The following is a 21,080-nucleotide window of genomic DNA, read 5'->3' on the forward strand; positions in this document are numbered from 1 at the left end:
CCTGCAACCCGGACGGTGGGAGCCGGGGAAGCGGGGAGGAGGAGACGGTGTGAAGGTGCCCTCCAGACGTGGCCCTGATGACCGAACTACAGCAAGATGTGGACGACACAAAGTCTGCCAAAGTGCTCGGGAAGAGGGAGAGCAAAGTTGGCTCAGCCCAGTAAGTATCCTCCGGTGGACCCAGCCGGGGCGGGAGGACGCGCGCTGCCCAAACTTCTCCGCCAGGGGCGAGTTGGAAGTGGACACGGCTTTCTGGAGCTTTAAACGTGGACAGACTTGTGCTTGAACTCTTTCTGTGGCGCCCGGCCTCTTTTTTTGCCCCCGATTCTATAGTAGAGAAAAGGCATGGCAGAGTTTTGTGGAATGCACTGCAGCATGCATTCCCGCGGGGCTGGGAATTATTTGAGCCGAAAGCACCGTTGGTGTTTTATAAATCCCTAGGGAGGTCTGGGGCGAACTTTCAGATTTCCAAGCCGAGAACCAGCGCTTCACATTTATTCTAATTGTCTTACTTCTTAAGGACGCGTGTGGAGATGCCGCTGTCCCGTAGATGGCATCTCATCAATAGCTTCACAACGATGCGTATTTTGGCATTCTGATTCGGACGTGAGGGTGTTTTTCCCTCATCCCCTTCCCTGTTTACCCTCTAGAGACCGCAAAAATAGTGGAAAACATGAAACATGTTTTATTTCTCCCCCTCAAAGACTGCCTGCCTTTGTTGGATACTTAACACAAACTTGTTACACAGTTTTTAAAAGTGTATAAAAAGGGAGGATGCGGGGGTGGGGAAGCACAATAAAAGTATAACAAAATAAAACACAACAAATATTGGACGGTGACTGTCCTCTTAGAGGACTCTTGTGGGTAATAGGATTTGCACATTGTTTGACCTATAAACTCTTCTGGTTTAAGAAACTCAAATATTTGATCACAAGGATTGGCTTCGTGTAACATTTATCGCGTGTACTTAAAAAAAAAAAAATCCAGCATTATGGTTGTTGTATGATTGTTATTCCTAAACTCTTCTTTTAAAAAGGAGAAGAATCTTTATTTGCTTATTTTCTGCATCACTCTAACATTAAGTAGGAGTAAAGTAAATATCTAAATAAGCCCAGTTTTACTTTTTATGGTACCAAGCTGTTGGGTATCTAAAATGCTTTATTGATACTAATATAAAAAGATGATACACTTTTTAATAGTAAAGATTCAATCCAAAAAAAAAAAAGAGAAAAGATTAAAAAAATCCAATCCCCATCATTCATTATTTCAGCACTTACTGGTTTTTTAAAAACACAGCCTGGTTCAACATAAAGATGTGCATTTGCAAAAGCATATTCCACCTATTTATTGAAGTTTGAGCTGACCTTTTAGAAAAAAGAATAGCTTTTATTCACTGCTTTGATTTGTGGTTTCAAAAGTTTTGGTCACATTCTCTTCCAGTGTCTGCTTTCTTTGGCTTCTCTTACGTTTTCCCTCCATCTTCGTCAACATAAACTGATGTTCTTTCCTTTCTACTGATTGAAAAAAGATGATTGAGGGAAAAATTCCTATAGGTATAACTCTCACAACATATTCTTGTTTCCTCGCCCTCAAATAAAATCCATATTTTATACTAATAATTCAAACCCAAGAAAAAGATGAACTAGCAAATGATGTAGATTTCCTTTATACTTAATCATTCTTTTATGAACTTTACTTCCCTGAATAAGAGGTGTCACCATTTCATAGATGTCTGAGGTGGTAATGGGCACAGGGAAGACTGGAACTCTAAACTCCTAGTTCAGAACTCATCCAAAGGCAGTATTTATTTCCAGCTACATAAGGCAGAATGAGTCAAGTCTACCCCACAGATCTTAAGTTTTAAGTTGTCACATTCCTAGTCCTTTAGGTACTCAGTCAACGAGCTCATTTTGATTGATTGCAATCATCTATTATAGACTAAATGTCTGCTATTTAGACTAATTTAGTTAAACTAAAACTCTTTAGATATTGAGAAAATAATTATGTAGAATATAAGCACAACAGCACTGAAGCTCAAGGCCCCAAATGGCCAGCCCCTTCCTTTGAAGCCCATTCTATTTCACAAATTCATTTCAGTTCTATAAATATTGGAATATTTACTGTTTCTTCAATAACGGTGGGGAATACAAGAATGAATGTGATTCGGTATCCATCCTTCTGTACCTCCAAGAGTAGCGTTTAGGGGAGGCACATATGTGTATTACCATTAAACGCAAAAGAATCTGTAAAAAGTTTGGCCTACAACTGAATCTTCTCCACAGTTCGGATGTTTATCCACTTGGCAGTCCTTGGTTTATTGGGGTTTTGGTTTGCTTTTCCCAACAAAATGGTAATTCCTAGATCCATTGAAGTCACTTCTGATTCAGTCTAAGATTTTAGACACCATTTTATTCTGAGCTCTTAACCTCTTGCTTTGGTAACAGAATAAATATCATTTAAAGACATAGGTAGATATATTATCACAGTGATATTGCTGTGATGACTCCATATTTGAAGTCATGGTGACATTTTTATGCTTGGAAACTCAAGTCTAACTTCTCTGTTTTGAATTTCCTGTTTTAGATTAATTATCACTAAACTCCCAAGTTGTTGAAACCTGGGTGTCCCAAGGGACATTTTCTTCAAGAGTGTTAGAATGGCTTGCTCCCTCCCCAGTCTCTACATCTGTAACTTCACCCACAGGAGCCTCATCACCTAAGACCTTAGCCTCTTAATTAATAATAGATGCCAATTATGGAGAATGCCTGCTATGTTACAGACCACATGCTCAAAACTTCGCATTCATTTTCATACAAATTCAGGTCGACACTATGACTATGGCCATTTTTAAGTAGTAACATTGAAACTCTGAGAAGTAACTCGGCAGGCAGAGACACAGTTAATAAGAGAACAGCTCATATTCAAGTCCAGGACTCCTCTAAGTCTAGAGCCTGAACTTGAATCTTTATCTCTACTCCTATACTGCGGAAACTTTGATGGCCCTCTATGACCTACTCTAAGAAACAGGGTCCTCTGCCAAGATTTTAAGACCATTGGTGATCTGGACACACATAGACCATTTCCTAATATACGTTTCCTAGTACTAGTCAGCTTGCACGGAAGCTCGCACCGATTCTGCAGCCAACAGTCACAGCAGCAGCTCTGTAATTCAGAGGTGATAACGCAGAAGAATAAGTAGTATTCAGTCGTAGTACTGAATCAAGCTTCCTCATCCTTCCTGCCTCCTCAGCTCTATTACTTTGCTCAAGCAGTGTGCTCTCTTCTTTCTCTTAAGATACTTCTGTAAATCAGCTCAAGCTTTCCTTCATTTAAAGCCTCTCCTATCACTGGCCACACTCTCCTCTTTCTTACCAGTGCTCTCTTTGTATGTATGTGGTCAGCCCAGAGACGTGAGCTGCTACTGTTATTAATTTTTATTAATAGTTAATGTTTACATAACATTTAGTATGTACAGAGTACTGCTTTGTTAACGTGTATTAATTCAGACACTAGTCCAGTGTACCTTAGTTAACTGTCCCCAAATAAATTGCAAACTCCAGTCACATTTTTTTTGTATTGAATTTCTCAAAGAACTTGGCAAAGAATCACTTTCAGTAACTATCTGTTGATGAACTATGAAGGCTAAGACCCATCCCACCTACTTAAGGTATGTAATATGCTTATAGCTGACTTTCAGTTTGACTATCTCAGGGGAAATTATACTTTTAATCAAATTTTCTGTCAGTAGCAGGAGAATTTTTAGATACCTTTACTTGCCTGCGGAGAAGGCAATGGCACCCCACTCCAGTACTCTTGCCTGGAAAAGCCCATGGACGGAGGAGCCTGGTGGGCTGTAGTCCATGGGGTCTCTAAGAGTCAGACAGGACTGAGCGTCTTAACTTTCACTTTTCACTTTCATGCATTGGAGAAGGAAATGGCAACCCACTCCAGTGTTCTTGCCTGGAGAATCCCAGGAACGGGGGAGCCTGGTGGGCTGCCATCTGTGGGGTCGCACAGAGTCGGACACGACTGAAGCAATTTAGCAGCCATAGCAGCAATTACTTGCCTGAGAGCTGTGGCTTATTTATTCATCTTTGTGCTAGAAGTGAGACTGCACATTTGCTTACCACTAAAATACATATTTGACTTAAAAAATAACACTCCCCCTTTTTTTAACCAAGAATTGGTAGTTTTCGCTACATATTTCTTTTTGAGAGCCTAGTTTTTCTCTGCTTTATCTTTTTCATTCTTGATTTCTTTCATGTTCACAATACATAGATATTTCTAACATAGACTAACTTTTTTAGATACACTTTTATGTCTTAAAGTCTCTGATGGATCTAAGTTACTTTTAATGAATTTCAAAAAGTATCTAAAACTAATACAGAATTCTGGGCAGTTGATTCATATTTCAAATAATGAATTATATCACATATATACTTGTGATACAATTTGGTTTTTTTAATACTAATTTTTTTAGTACACAGCTGTTGATTTATTTTTGGCTGCACTGGGTCTTTGTAGCTGCAGGCTTTCTCTAGTTATGGCGTGCAGGGGCTACTCCCTAGTTGCAATGTGCAGGCTTCTCATTGCAGTAGTGGGTTCTCTCGTTGCAGAGCACAGGCTCTAAAGCAGTGGGCTTAGCTGTGCCTTGGCATGCCCACACGAGCAGGGATCTAACCTGTGTCCCCTGCATTGACAGGTGAATTCTTAAATATTGGACCGCCAGGGAATTCCCTGCAGTTTGAATTTTAAACATGTAAGCTTTAATACCTTAGGACATAATAATTCTAGAAATTTATTCAGTTTCTTATACGTGGAGAAAGAGAAGGTAAATGAAAGAAAAGTGAATTTGCTCAGTCGTGTCCGACTCTTTTCGACCCTGTGGACTGTAGCCTACCAGGCTCCTCCATCCATGGTATTCTCCAGGCGAGAATACTGGAGTGGGTTGCCGTTTCCTTCTCCAGGGGATCTTCCCCACCCAGGAATTGAACCTGGATCTCCCGCATTGCAGGAAGACTCTTTAACCTCTGAGCCACCAGGGAAGTATGCAATACAAGCATTTTTACCTTAAAAGGAAGTTCTCTGGGATTATCAAGAAATAATAATTATTTGCGACATATACTTTAACTTTAAATAGTGAATTCAAGTAAAAATAAATTACCTGTAGTGAAGGTATTTATCTTCCAATTACATTGTCCTTGTGGGTACTTGACAAACAGAAGGGTTGCAGTTGGGGCTTGATCTTGCATTGGAAGCAAGAGGAGTAAAGATGAATACTTATTGAATGTAGCTTGATTTCTTAGTGCTTTCTTAACTCCAGACTTTGAAAGTGCCTATTTAGTAAGAAAATCTCTATAATTATCTGTATATTATATATCTTCCCATAGGTGTGTATATTTTTTTTCTTTTTTAATTCTAATTTTCAGGTAACTCTGACAGGATGTCCACGGTACTTTTTAATATAAACTTCTGGATAAGAGGAAAAAATTATAACATATTAGAAAATATTTAAATTATATTAAGGTACAGTGCTTAATTGAGGAGTTTGAAAAAATGGAGAAAAATAAACAGTGTTTTAGTTTGAACTGTTTTGAAAAGAAATTTAATGACCCAAATCAGCTCCATGGCTAAATGTCATTAGAAATTGCTAATTTGTCAAGGCAGTACAGATTAAGAACGCAGGCTCTAGAAAACGAGGATTTGAAATATGACTTTCTTGTCTTCTAGGAATGTGACCCTGGAGGTGTTACTTAGCACCTCCAAGCTTTGTTATATAAAGAATAATAAAGTCAGCTGTGGGAATTCCCTGGCAGTCCGTGGTTGGAACTCCAAGCTTCCACTGCCCCAGAGCACAGGTTCAGTCCTTGGTCGGAAATCCAGCAAACCCCATGGCACGACAAAAAATAAATAAAGTCAGCTGTTTCGTATAGGTTACTTTGAGGTTTAACTGGGAAACATCAGAAACTCATTTCACCTAGTTCCTGAAATGGTTGTGAGTAAGTGAGTGAAGTCGCTCCGTCGTGTCCAGCTGTTTGCGACCCTGTGGACTGTGGCCCACCAGCCTCCTCCGTCCGTGGGATTCTCCTGAAATGGTTAATGTTCCAGAAACCATGTGGTAGTGCTTGCTGTTGAAGGTCTGGGACATGCTGTGGGGTGGGGAAGAAGCGTGACATAAAATGTACTTAAACAAAATAGTCAAAATTCAAAAGGCCTAGTTCTAACAGTCACAGGTGCCAGTCCTGTTAAGTAAGCCTCTGTTCCATCAACTAGACTTATCTGGCACTCATGATAGCCACTAAACATTTCCACAAATCCAACTTGGCAGCTTGGTCATTACTTTATGCTAAAAGGATCCCACGCCATAACTCTTCAGTGGCCTGCAAGCTCATTTCCATGTTGCTTACTGATTTGGTGTTCTCCCATCTACTATCAGGGCTTCCCAGATGGCTCAGGGGTAAAAAAATTCCACCTGCCAATGAAGGATACACAAGAGACGCGGGTTTGATCCCTGGGTTAAGAAGATTCCTTGGAGAAGGAAATGGAAACCCACGCCAATATTCTTGCCATGGCGTCACAGAATTGGACAAGACTGAGTACACATGCACGCACACAGCTATTATCAGTGCATTTCTCTCTGACCCGTTGATTATACATCCTGCGTCCTGGTTCTGAGCTTTTCTGCATGGCTCCTCATCTTTTTTCCTTTGATAAGCAAGCAATATTAATAGATTTATTATTATAGGACGCTTGTAAGAGATGCTGGTGGGGAAGCTCTGCCTCGTGGCTCCTCATCTTTAAACTGCTGAGTTGTTTCCATTAGCTAAATTTTCAGTAGACTTGTCCTTCAGCATCTTCCTAATTCTTTAAGTGCCCAGCTTTAGGCATTTTACACGTTTTCAAGTGCCATAAAGCACAGGTCCTCAGGAGAAACTCCTCCACCGCCACTTGAGTGACTTAAAGTGACTTCTTACTCCTTAAAGAAAAGAGGGTATTTTTATCTATGCCTAAATTTGATTATTTACCCTTAGAAGAGAAGCAGAACCAACTTAAACTCCAGTCCCTAATTTATTAATAAACTAATTCATATGTTCTCATTGGTCACTCCACACATACTAGAGGTTCCCACATTCACGATGGGACACGATGACCAAAGATGCTGGTGATTTTTAACAGCTTTATTGAGGCATATTTTACACATCATAAAATTTACCTGTGTCAAGTAGACAATTCAGTGACTTGTAATAACTTTACTGAGTGGTGCACCATCACTATAACCAGGTTTTAGAACATTTTCACACACTTCCCCTTTAAGAGCTAGTGGGCCCATTTATACTAACTACCATTAGCACGACATAAATTGTAGTTTTAAAAATAGTTAAAGTTCATCCCCAGCCCCACTATTTTCTGTCTCTCTAAATTTCCTGTTTCTGAGCTTTTCATACAAATAGAGTCACATGTAATTTGTGACCTCTCGTGTCTGCTTCTTTCACTTAATATCATGTTTTTGAGGTTCATCCATGAAGTAGCATGTGTCAGTGGCCCATTCCTTTTCGTTCCCGAATAGTATTCCACTGTGTGGATAGACCATTTGTCTGTATGTCCACCTGTTCATGAACATAATGTGTAATGCTGCCTTGAATACTTGTGTGAAAGTCTTTCTGTGGATATATGTTTTCATTTCTCTCAAGCATGTACCTATAAATGTGATTACTGGATCATATTGTAACTCTGTGTTTTAACTTTTTGAGGAACTGGCAGACTGTTTTCTGAAGCAGCTACACCATGTTACATGCCCACTAGCAGTGTATGAGGGCCTGTGGTTAGATTTAAGAGAAAGTGCTTCCACATAGCAGGGAAACAAGACTGTAAGCACCTTAAAGATATGTCAGTACCTTACACTTAATAACATAACAGGTATCTGTTGCGTTGTTAACTGAGTGACATTAATACTTACGATTTTGAAAACTTACCCCAAACGACAGTGTTAAAAAGTTAACTCAGGCTGTCATACTTGGGACCTGTTTTTGCAATCTCTTAAAATTTTGCAGGTAACATTTATTACTGGATTATTTTTAATGATGAAATTTACAAAGAAGAGATTTTTAAACAAGACTATAGCGTTCCCCCATATGTGCTAACATATTTAAAAGCTAAAAAATTAAAACAGTATAGATAGGTATAAAATGAAAAGTGAAAGTATTCCTCCTCTCTTCTACCTGACAGTTCCTGTTCCTTGTCTCAAAGGTAACCACTTGCCAAGAGTTCAGGTTTTGTTCTTTTTTTTTTTTTTAATAATGTATTTTGTTTATTTATTTGGCTGTGCTGCTGGCTCTTAGTTGCGGCACTTGAGATCACTGATCGTTCCAGCATGCAAGATCTTGTAGTTGCAACATACAGGCTCTCTTTTTTAGTTGGGGCCTCAGAATCTTTAGTTTCAGCATGTGGGATCTAATTCCTTGACCAGGGATCGAACCTGTTCCCCTTGCATTGGAAACACGGAGTCTTATCCTCTGGACCACCAGAGAAGTCCCTTTGGATTTTGTTCTTATGCTATTGTCATTTAAAGCCAGAGTCAAGTTTTTTTGTTGATTTTTCTTTTTCTTTAGAATAGCCACCTCCCAGTATGACTCTTAAATGTGCTGTACTTGGCACAATGAAGCACCTCGTGAGGTTGTCAGGAGGATTAAGTGTGATCCTACAGTATCTGGACTGTACACTGTAAGAGAGCTCAATAAACAGCAGCCATTATTCTCATGAGCAACCTTTCCCAAACTTCTTTGCAGAATAATTATCTAGGTGACCTGGGCTTCTCTGGTGGCTCAGAGGTAAAGAACCCACCTGCCAATGCAGGAGACACAGGTTCCATCCCTGGGTTGGGAAGATCCCCTGGAGAAGGAAATGGCACCCTACTCCAGTATTCTTGCCTGGGAAATCCCATGGACAGAGGAACCTGGCAGGCTACAATCCATGAGGTGGAAAATAGTCAGACACAGCTTAGTGACTGAGCGTGAGCAAGATGACATACAGAGTTTAAATATTGATGAATAAATAAATCCATGAGAACAGAGGTTTGCCTTAGCCAGGTAGACTTGGAGTGTTAGATGGAAGACTTGATGTCCTACTGACCTATCCTCAAGTTACCAGTTCATCTTCTAATCTTTTCTTTGCCTCTGTCCTACCTGGATGAGCCTAGAAAGACTTCTGGTCAAATGAAGCAGCAAGAAATCTGGACTACCTCGTGAACAACTAGATAAAAGTCACAGTAGTGATAAGACAAGAGCAGAGCAGAGACCAGAAATGGAGAAATGGAAATGTGACATTGGAGGCAATGAGTAAGCAGGTGGGGAGAGAATAGAAGAGCTTTAGAAAGACGAGAGGAAGATTGAGTCATACTGAAAAGATGAAAAAACAAATGGTACTTCACCACTGACCTGTCTGATCTCCCCCTTCTCTCCTGAAAGATGCTCCTCCTTGTCTCTCCCTGTGCTGTCACTGAAGCTGGGTGGCTGACATGCCTCTCCTTCCCTAATGGAGATGCTAATCTCTGTACAAATGTTGGTGTTTTCTTAAAGTCTGTGTATGTCAGGTTTATGATTATATCCATGTTTATTACCTTCTAGATTTTTCAAATTGTGTCTTGCATCCTGTTCAATGAGTTAAAAAATGGGAAGAACTCAGAATACTCTAATTTTTGTGTCTTTTACTGTTAAGGATTATTATCTGAAAACAGTTATCTTATGATCCTACAGATTATTTGGAAACATCTAATGTGTAGAGCTATAAAAGCTGCATTGTGAGTTGAGTTGCCATGTCAACAGTGAAGGAAAACTATTCATCATGACAACTTTTATTATCACTGTACTGTTTCTGTAATTCATAGGAAAATGGTTCCTCATTTGATCTTAACAACTTAAATGTTTGTATAACATATAAGGTGGTCCTCTGAGAGCCTATGCAAACTGTCAAGAATGTTTTTTCCCCTCCCTCTTCCCCTTCCGCTCATCTGAAGTTGAACTAGTTTTGACATGAACCTGGTAGATAGCTTATATTTTTTCCTGATTTGATCAGAATCTTTTCTGAAATTGTTATATACAAAGAATCACAACACATTTTCTAAATTCAAATTCTGAAATCACCACATGTCATACTTCTCAACAGAACCTGAGATGAGAGAGTAATAAATGGTATATGAGCCAGGAGAAAGGCAATATTTTAACAGTTGATAAGGACCAGAGAGATTTGCTCATGTTGTCAGCTGACATTTATTAAGGAGTTCTGTGTATTGGGCACTGTGCTGTGTCATGGCAGTGACCAAGATGAAGATGGGGCCTTTGCCCATACAAAAAAGAGTAAAGGAAAGGAATATTTTTTTTTGAGATTTCTTTCAAAGAAGAAACTAGGTAGCTCCAGAAAATGTATATCAAATATAGCAGCTGATATATTTAGATGAGATGAGATAATATTATTGTTATATGCTAGATCCTTTTCAAAGTACTTGTATATATATACATGTACAATGGAAGGGACAGTTAGCATCACATTTTTATGCATAACAGAGACACAGTGACTTGCCCAAGTTTATAATAGCTGTTGAAATGTTGGAGCCAGAATTCAAATATAGGCAGTCTAATCTGAGCCAGGCTCCTAAAATCATTAATTCTACAGGCTCACTAGAGTTGGGAAGAGCAAAAAATGCAGAAGACAAAGTGGCTTCCATTAGGTATCTGTGCAGCCCAGTTTAGATTTGTTAACTTTTATAGGTCTGCTTTCTCAACTATAAAACCAAGACTCATTTCCTTTCTTTCTCATTTCCTTCCTTTCTACAGTTCTAACACTGAAAGGATTTCTAATGGTCTTTTAGAGGACAGAGTAGAGAGAGCACCTGTAGCTGCCAGGTGGGAGCCAGTGCTCTGTGTACTGTCAGACACAGGTGCCTTTCTGGATTCTTTTGTCTCTATCTGAGCTCAGACCTGACTATGTAGACCTGAAACTTTATTGTTTCAGTTCCAGCTTCACATGGTGATTTGCATAGCAGTCATTCAGATTCCGATTTTTAAAAACCATGCTTAGGTTCTTCTTTGCAGAAGTACATAGTGTTTCTGTGAAGTAATGTGACCGATTTTGTTTTTAAAACCATGTGAATTTTTTAAAATAATTGCCGAAGGGACCAAGAACTTTTGTAAAAATTCTGCAATTGCACAGAATCTTTTTGAAATTTTTGTGAAGTTACTTTCAGAGCCTGGAGCTCATTCTTTGAATAGTCATAAGGTTGGCAAATCCTCTTTCTTTGAAAATGAATTCAACTTTGGGAAACAGCCTGAAACCAGATTTGGTGAATAAGAATAGTTTAAACACCTTTAAACCAGTCTATGGATAAGATCATTTTTGATCCAAAAAGATGTGACTATAAAATAATAAGTCGGAATTTCTGATGAGACTTACAAACCAATTTCTACACCCAATTTAGGCTTATTACTTTGTAACCTCATTATGAAAACAGTAAAATGTTCTACTTATTGTTCTGTTCTAAAATCTTCTTCAGTGTATATAGACAGTGACGTAAGCAAAAGGCTCAGCTATCACAATCATCTTGTTCTCTCTTCTGCTTCGTTACACACTGTGGGAATTTATATACACATTATATTTTCTCAGGTCCACTCCCCATATCCTCAGTTTATACCAGATGGACTTTCCCACTGGTGTATTCAAGGCATGACTCATGTCTTTCCCATATGATAGCAGTCAATTAGCTATGAAACTTGTGAGGCTTTCCATTTTTCTGTTCTTGTTTTTTTCCCATTCTAATTACCTGCTAGTTAATATCTGTGAGCTGACTGGTCTACTACCTACCAGTCCTGGAGCCTACTTAAAAACAAGCATATTTTGTTATTCCCTTTTCTTGCTTTTGAGTTGGAATGGATTCCTTATCATAGCATATCTCAGATCTGATTTGAATCTTGTTGTTTGGTAACTGCTATGTAACATATCTCTACTCTTCTCTAATTCAGTGTAATTAAGCAAGCATTTCTTTTTTTTTAAAATTTTAATTGGAGGCTAATTACTTTACAATATTGTGGTGGCTTCTGCCGTACATGCACATGAATCAGCCATGGGTGTACATGTGTTCTCTATCCTGAAACCCTCCCCCACCTCCCTCCCCATCCCATCCCTCAGGGCCATCCCAGTGCACCAGCCCTGAGCACCCTGCCTCATGCATCGAACCTGGACTGGCGATCTATTTTACATATGATAATATACATGTTTCAGTGCTATTCTCTCAAATCATCCCACCCTTACTTTCTCCCACGGAGTCCAACAGTCTGTTCTTTACATCTGTGTCTCTTTTGCTCTCTCGCATATAGGGTCATCATTACCATCTTTCTAAATTCCATATATATGTGTTAATATACTGTATTGGTGTTTTTCTTTCTGACTTATTACACTCTGTATAATAGGCTCCAGTTTCATCTACCTTATTAGAACTGATTCAAATGCATTCTTTTTAATAGCTGAGTAATATTCCATTGTGTATATGTACCACAGCTTTCTTATCCATTCATCTGCTGATGGACATCTAGGTTGCTTCCATGTCCTGGCTATTGTAAACAGTGCTGCGATGAACGTTGGGGTACACATATCTCTTTCAATTCTGGTTTCCTCGGTGTGTATGCCTAGCAGTGGGATTGCTGGGTCGTATGGCAGTTTTATTTCCAGTTTTTTAAGGAATCTCCACACTGTTCTCCATAGTGGCTGTACTAGTTTGCATTCCCACCAATAGTGTAAGAGGGTTCCCTTTTCTCCACACCCTCTCCAGCATTTATTGTTTGTAGACTTTTTGATAGCAGCCATTCTGACCGGCGTGAGATGGGACCTCGTTCTTAATCATGTACTCTGTGCTGGGAATGCATGACTGAGAGAGATGTAGACAGTGCATCTGAGTGAGAGTTTTAGGAGCTCTCAGTCTGGTGAGAGGAGCGTGGAACACACATACACACACACATACACACACCCCCCACACACAAGCAATATTATGTGATAAAAATTCTGCAATAATTCTCAAATGCTAATAGAAATGGTATAGCTCATTACCTCCACACAGCTCCCTTAGAGACTTTGAGTGTCATGTGCCAGACATAGATTCGTCAAGGAATTGGGGGCACCACAGTAAGGAGACTTCCATCTCTCTTCTACGCCTGGCTTCTGAAAAGTTTGCGGGTTTTGTTTCTGGCCTTTTTTTTTTTTTTTTTTGAGGTGAGCTGAGCTAAGTGCTGGTGTCTAAAATGCAGCTGATGGGTAAGAAAGAATTTGTCCTCAGCTAAGGGAAAAATTATTCCAGGCGAGGGGTGAGCAAGGGCAGGCTTGGAAGTTCAAATGTGTGTTTTCGATGAATCCTTAGGGTCTGCTGTGGCTGGACTGTTGACTGGTCGGGGCAGGAAAGCAGAACTGGGGAGGACCTGGAGCCCCCATTTACCAATAGAATTCCCCTGCTTGGCTCTCTGTGCTTCGCTTCTGGCTTTGGCTATACTGTTGATTCTTTGGAACTTTGGGGAAGCTGTTTTCTTTGGTCTTCAATTAACTCCTCTATAAAGAGAGAGGGCTGAGTGACCTGATTTGTTCAATCCCTTCCAACCTGAAGAGTATGAGTTCTTTGAAGAAACTGCCCTACTTCTCTGCGCTCTTCTGGAGCCTTTATGTGAAGAATTCTATCAGACTGAACACCCTGAGGAAAGTGTTTTGAATAAGAATAGAATCCTCGCTTTCTTACTTGGTTTGGCCTCTTTTTTTTTTTTTCCTTCTTTTTGGTTAACTTATACTTGGCTAAGGCAGACTGCCGCTGAAACGTACCTCAAGTCCCTCCCACATATTTATAGATACACATCAGCATCCATGTCGGTTTTGGCAACACTGGCTTGCCCTTTGGCTACAGGTGACAGGACCACAATGCCTTCTGAACAACTTGTAGTAGAAAGGTCTAAGCAAGTAACAATGTAAAACCTATATAACACAAACGGGGAGCAAATTCATTACCAGTGGCACTGCAGGTTTCTCTGGTCTACTTCAAATCTGAAAGTAATCATATATAGCACTTGAATACAAAAGACAATTTAAAGTTAAAAAGCCCCTTTCCTCGGATACGAAGTCAAGGATACTAGCTTATCGTTTCCAATTAGTAAGTATTAACAGCATTTTAATTGGAAAGAGTAAGCTGGTGTCCTTGACTTGGTATCTGAGTCAGGAAGATCCCTTGGAGAAGGGAATGGCAACCCACTCCTGTATTCTTGCCTGAGAATTCCATGGACAGAGGAGCTTGGCGGGCTACAGTCCATGGGGTCCCAGAGTCGGAGACAACTGACTAACACACACACACACACACACACACACACACACACAGCAGTTTAACACACTTTGTATCCTTTAAAGTACTTTTATTTGTAGCAGTAGTTGGAATTTAGCACAGTTTTTGTGTTAAGTGCTTGACACTATCGTCAAGCACTATAGTGTGTTATAGGAATATTAGGATATAGTAGATGTGGACCTTGCCCTCAAGAACATCACAGCAGATTTCACTATAACTTGAGCAGTATCTTACCATGACGCTAAATACCAACTTCAGCCTATTGTGATAAATAAGAATATTGTACAGGCATTTTAAGAGAATAGTGGAGAACCAACCAGCCCAGTGCAGGGATTGTATAAAAGCCTTCTTAGAAGAAATGGTGATACCCAAATTTTGAAGGAGGAATAGGAGTTAGTTAGCTAAAAAAAAAAAATTAGAGAGATCATTTATTCCAAACAGAATAGCCTAGATGAATGCAGAGTAATGTGAAACAGTCTGGTGATTATGGGGAACTAATATTACTAGAACATAAAATATATATTCAGTGGCAGTACCTGGGCAGACGCAATGGACTGAAGGAAGGTCACAGAGGATGACCTTGTATGCCATGAGAAGGAGCTTGGACTTACCTATAAGACATGGGAGTCACTGAAAGGTTCACACAGGTATGTGATAAAGTCAAGTTTTAGTTTTTCAGGTCCAGTAGCAAGGTTTAAAGTAGACTTGATGGAGAACAAAATAGGAAGCAAGGATTAGCTGTCTGTGAAACAATCCAAATGAGATTGATTTAGTAGGAAAATGGGAGAACAGGTTTGAGAAATGTCAAGGAGATAAAATCGGAAGAACCAGGTGATGGATTGGATTGACAGAAGAAGGAAGGTAGAGAGACTCTTATCTTCTTTCTCCATGAAGGCTGCATGGATTGTGATGCTGTTAATTAAGCCATGGAACATAGGAAAAGAGAGATTGGGGTGGAGGTTTGTTCTGTAATAAATATATTTGGTCTTTATCCCCAGTTTCTGGCATAGAGTCCCAGAACTGGAATTTCCTGATAGGAAGGAGTGTCCCTTGTTATTCATAATGATGCGTTTTGATCACATCTGAGTTTATGCTAATGAGATGGTTTAGGGCAGTACACCTAGATAGCCTCAGGGTGGGGCTGGCCACCAGCAAGGCCAGGTGATTAGAGGTTGGGAGCTTTTGGCCCCATCCCTGGCCTCCTGGGAGGGGAGGGCACCAAGAGATTAAGTAGTATAAGATTTGATGCACTTGATTGGTGAATGAACACATCAAGATACTAGAAGGGCAGTGCACCCGGAGAGGACATGAGAACTCCACACACCCCCATACCCTGCCTTATGCAACTCTTCCATCTGGCTATCCTTGAGTCGTCTTGCATAATAAAGTAGTAAATGTAAGTTAAGCATTCCCCTGGGGTCTATGAGCCATTCTAGCAAAGTATCAAACCGAATGGGGAGGAGAGAGGTAGCTTGGAAACCTCTGGTTTATAGCCACTTGGCCTGGGACTTGCAGCTGACATCTGAAGCAGAGGCAGTCAAGCCTTTAACCTATGAGATTGGATCCAACTGTGGGCCATTAGTGCCAGAATTGAACTGGACTGTTGGATATCCAGTTGGTATCTGGAGAATCAGAGAATTGGTTGTTGGTGTCAGAAAATACCCCAGAAGGTCAGAGCTGGGACACAGAGCTGGGAAATGCCAGCATAGAAGTGATAGTTAAAATCCAGTGGATGGAATTTCCCAGTGGATGGAATGGATGGAATTTCCCAGTGGAGCAAAAAGGACCAAAGAGAGAACCTAGGAATGATGCTGCGTTGAAATAAAGGTCAAAGAAGAGGCTGCAAAGGTGATGGAGAATAAATAGTAGAGTAGATGGAGAGTAATAAATAGATGGAGAATAAATAGTAGAAAATAAAGCAAAGGCAAACAGACAGAATGGTGTAGAAACAGGAGGAAAAAACAAGAGAAGGGAAATCTCAAGATACAGTCAACAGTGAGAGGTGCCACCAACAGCAGCACTGAGAGAGCTCCTTACATGCCACCGGCATTTAGCAATGTAGAGATTGCTGGTGAACTCTGCCAGAGAAATATTAGTGAAGCAGTGGGAATGGAGGCCAGACTGTAGTCAAGTGGGTTAATGGGAAATGTGGAAACAGACCCAGCATGGGTGGACTGGCTTTGACAGCCTTGACTGAGAACTGAAGGGAAAACAGGAAGGTAACCCTTAGGAAGTGAGAACTAAATAAGATTTTGGCTTTTTTGATGGAGAGCTTTGTGGGCCTGTATATAAATTAGGAGAAAGAACCAGCAAAGAGGAAAAGATGAAGATGTGGCCCAAAGATAGAATAACTGACAGAACAAGCCCAGAGGTATCAGAAAGTGGGCTTGGACATCAACTGGAGGAATGTATGATGCAGTAGATGGAAGTTTAGGTGATGGTAGTCAGGGGAAGACATACCCTTGTCTGAATACTTCAGTTTTCAGTTGACTCAGCACAGTGATAAGGTAAGCCGTTTCATCCAAAGGTATGAACTGTGTTTGGTTAGGGACTTGAGAGCCTGCAGAATGTTTGGCACACAAGTTGAGGGAATAGGAGAGAACTGGCAAGGGCCCAGCTGACAACAAATGTACCAGTCCAGCATAAGGGCTGATTTCTCCCCCTTTAACAGTGTGCAGAGCTGGTCTTGGGGTAGTTGTGCTGAATGGCTGTGCAAAAGAATGGGCATAACTGCAAACTAAAGGTGATCAGTCATGTGTGTGTATATATATGTGTGGTCTGAGCTGCTTCAAGAAATAAATCCGAAGGGATTGATTCAACTAGAAGAACATGGAAATATCAAGGACTGTAGTCTGTGTGAGGCCAAAAAGTACATGAGGTGGAAACTGGAGAGATAACAGGCTGAGAGTGGAAAGTTAGAGATGTCCTCAGTTTCTGGATGGAACAATCTGAATAATGTTGAAAGCAAGACACTGGTGGTGGTTTATTCTATTGTATTCTGTGCATGGCTGCCCAGTCGTGTCCCACTCTCTGTAACCTGTTAGACTGTAGCCTACCAGGCTCCTCTGTCCATGGGATTTTTCAGGCCAGAGTACTTGAGTGGGTTGCTGTGTCCTCCTCCAGGGGATCTTCCTGACCCAAGGATCTGGCCCACATCTCCTGCTTTGTAGGCAGATTCTTTACTACAGAGCCACTGGGAAATTGTGAAGTGAAAATAAAGGTCACTGGACTTAATGCCAAGTTGTTGGATGCCATCCCTCTTGAACATTGGACTTTGAAGGACCAAGATGTCAACATTCTCATGAAATGGAACATGACCAGTATGTTAGAGGATGAAAGCAATAAAGAACTAGGTCAGTGTAACTCACAGGAGGTTGGACCTTCTGTATGCTGAGCACAGGTAAAAATTAATTTTAGTGTTTAAAATCAAGTAAGCTAACAAATTTAGAAACAAGAATATTCAATAAGTTAATTATCTGAAATATTTTTTTAATTAAATTTTATTTTTAAACTTTACAATATTAGTTTTGCCAAATATCGAAATGAATTCACCACAGGTATACTTGTGGTATCTGAAATATTTTAAAAATTAACAGCAGAAACTAACACACCATTTAAGTCAACTATAGTGAAAGTGAAAGTCGCTCAGTTGTGTCTGACTCTTTGTGACCTCAAGGACTCTAGAGTCCATGGAATTCTCCAGGCGAGAATACTGGAGTGGGTATAGTCTTTCCCTTGTCCAGGGGATCTTCCCAACCCAGGGATCAAACGCAGGTCTTCTGCATTGTAGGCAAATCTTCACAGACTGAACCACCAGGGAAGCCCAATAATACTAGAGTGGGTAGCCTATCCCTTCTCCTGAGGATCTTCCTGACCCAGGCATTGAACCATAGTCTCCTGCATTGCAGGTGGACTTTTTACCAGCTGAGCTGTCAGGGAAGCCCTTTAAGTCAACTGTAAGCCAATAAAATGTTTTTAAAGAATCAATTACTTTCTAACAATGCTAATTTGAAAAGTAAACTGGAGGAAGAAAAGACCCTGAGAGCTGAAAACTCCCAGAAATAGATGTTAGGACTTAAAGTAAAACTATATACCTACTAAAGTGAAAGTGAAAGTCACTCAGTCATGTCCAACTGTTTGCAACCCCATGGACTATACAGTCCATGGAATTATACCTACTAAATGGGACAACTTAAACGGAGTGGTTACCTCCTTTTAAAAGGAAACCTTCACATTATAAAGATAGCTTCATTCCTTAAATTTATAAATTCAGTACAACCAAACAGAATATCAGTGACTCTCTTAAGAAACATTAAGGGTGGTCCAATGGCTAGACAATGCAGGGAGAACGATTCCATCCCTGATCAGGGAACTAGATCCCACATGGGGCAACTAAGAATTTTCATGCTGTAACTGAAAGACCCCCTGTGCCGCAACTAAGACCCAGCACAGCCAAATAAATAAATGTGTTTTTTTTTTAATTACAGAATGATTCTAAAATTCTTCCGAAAGGATAAGCCTGTAAGAATATCCAGCCTAAATCTGCATGACAGAAGAAAGGCTCATAACTTGTCTCCCTGATGTATTGTCAAGCTATTGGATTTAAATTTACCATATTAACCCATTAACTCCTAATCTCATATTCAGCTGCCTTCCTTACCTCAGTATTTACATCAGTCATCATTTTGAAATAAGCTCCTTCAAAACCCTATTTAAGATGTAAAGAACTTTTAAACAATATCTTAGCGAAAGTCACTTATGTCTGATCTGCAACCCCATGGACTCTTAACAGTCCATGAAATTCTCCAGGCCAGAATACTGGAATGAGTAGCCTTTCCCTTGTCCAGGGGATCTTTCCAACCCAGGGATCGAACCCAGGTCTCCCTCATAGCAGGTGGATTCTTTACCAGCTGAGCCTCAAGGGAAGCCCAAACAACATCTATGATTATAGTAAGTTCCTCTGCGTTTTCTGCTGTAAGGGTGGTGTCATCTGCATATCTGAGGTTATTGATATTTCTCCTGGCAGTCTTGATTCTAGCTTGTGCTTCATCCAGTTGGCATTTCACATGATGTACTCTGCATATAAGTTAAATAAGCAGGGTGACAATATACAGGTTTGATATACTCCTTTTCCAATTTGGAACCAGTCCATTGTTCCGTGTCTGGTTCTAACTGTTGCTTCTTGACCTGCATACAGATTTCTCAGGAGGCAGTTAAGGTGGCCTGGTATTCCCATCCCTTTAAGAATTTTCCAGTTTGTTGCGATCCACACAGTCAAAGGCTTTAGCGTAGTCAATGAAGCAGAAGTAGATGTTTTTTTGGAATTCTCTTGCTTTTTCTATCATCCAACAGATGTTGGCAGTTTGATCTCTGGTTCCTCTGCCTTTTCTAAATTCATCGTGAGAATCTGGAAGTTCTTGGTTCACATACTGTTGAAACCTAGCTTGGAGAATTTTGAGCACTACTTTGCTAGCATGTGAGATGAGTGCAATTGTGTAGTAATTTGAACATTCTTTGGCATTGTCTTTCTTTGGGATTGGAATGAAAACTGACCTTTTCGAGTCCCGTGGCCACTGCTGAGTTTTCCACATTTGCTGGCATACTGAGTGCAGCATCTTTTAGGATTTGAAATAGCTCCAACTGGAATTCCATCACCCTAGCTTTGTTCATAGTGATGCTTCCTAAGGCCCACTTGACTTCACATTCCAGAATGTCTGGCTCTAGGTGAGTGATCACACCATCGTGATTATCTGGGTCATTAAGATCTTTTTTGTACAGTTCTGTGTATTCTTGTCACCTTTTCTTAATCTCTTCTGCTACTGTTAGATCTATACCATTTCTGTCCTTTATTATGCCTATTTTTTCATGAAATGTTCCCTTGATATCTCTAACATCCTTGAAGAGATCTCTAGTCTTTCCCATTCTGTTGTTTTACTCTATTTCTTTGTATTGTTTAATTAGGAAGGCTTTCTTATCTCTCCTTGGTATTCTTTGGAACTCTGCATTCAGAAGGGTTTATCTTTCCTTTTCTCCTTTGCTTTTTGCTTCTCCTCTTTTCTCAGCTATTTGTAAAACCTCCTCAGACAACCATTTGCCTTTTTGCATTTTGGAGGGTGGGGGGGATGGTTTTGATCACCGCCTCCTGTATTGTGTTCAGTTCAGTTCAGTTCAGTCGCTCAGTCGTGTCTGACTCTTTGCGACCCCATGAATCGCAGCACGCCAGGCCTCCCTGTCTATCACCAACCCCCGGAGTTCACTCAGACTCACGTCCATCGAGTCAGTGATGCCATCCAGCCATCTCATCCTCTGTCGTCCCCTTCTCCTCCTGCCCCCAATCCCTCCCAGCATCAGAGGCTTTTCCAATGAGTCAACTCTTCGCATGAGGTGGCCAAAGTACTGGAGTTTCAGCTTTAGCATCAGTCCTTCCAAAGAAATCCCAGGGCTAATCTCCTTCAGAATGGACTGGTTGGATCTCCTTGCAGTCCAAGGGACTCTCAAGAGTCTTCTCCAACACCACAGTTCAAAAGCATCAATTCTTCAGTGTTCAGCCTTCTTCACAGTCCAACTCTCACATCCATACATGACCACAGGAAAAACCATAGCCTTGACTAGATGGACCTTAGTTGGCAAAGTAATGTCTCTGCTTTTGAATATGCTGTCTAGGTTGGTCATAATTTTTCTTCCAAGGAGTAAGCATCTTTTAATTTCATGGCTGCAATCG

General features: G+C 40.4%; 1 protein-coding gene across 4 annotated transcripts in view; it reads left to right on the top strand.

Annotated features, from left to right (window-relative positions):
• GRAMD3 (GRAM domain containing 3) overlaps window positions 1–21,080 on the top strand; it is a 123,497-nt gene that overhangs the window by 43,969 nt on the left and 58,448 nt on the right. For 2 of the 4 annotated variants that reach the window (XM_010846314.1, XM_010846315.1), the window contains exon 1: window positions 7–160. The exons of the other annotated variants lie outside the window; for them this stretch is intronic. In XM_010846314.1, the coding sequence (XP_010844616.1) occupies window positions 78–160 (83 nt within the window). In that variant the 5' untranslated portion in view covers window positions 7–77. Of the gene's footprint in view, window positions 1–6; window positions 161–21,080 lie in introns of those variants that run through there. 4 annotated transcript variants of the gene reach the window in all.

The sequence above is a fragment of the Bison bison genome, unplaced genomic scaffold, assembly GCF_000754665.1.
Source record: "Bison bison bison isolate TAMUID 2011002044 unplaced genomic scaffold, Bison_UMD1.0 scf7180017864235, whole genome shotgun sequence".
Lineage (NCBI taxonomy): Eukaryota > Metazoa > Chordata > Mammalia > Artiodactyla > Bovidae > Bison > Bison bison.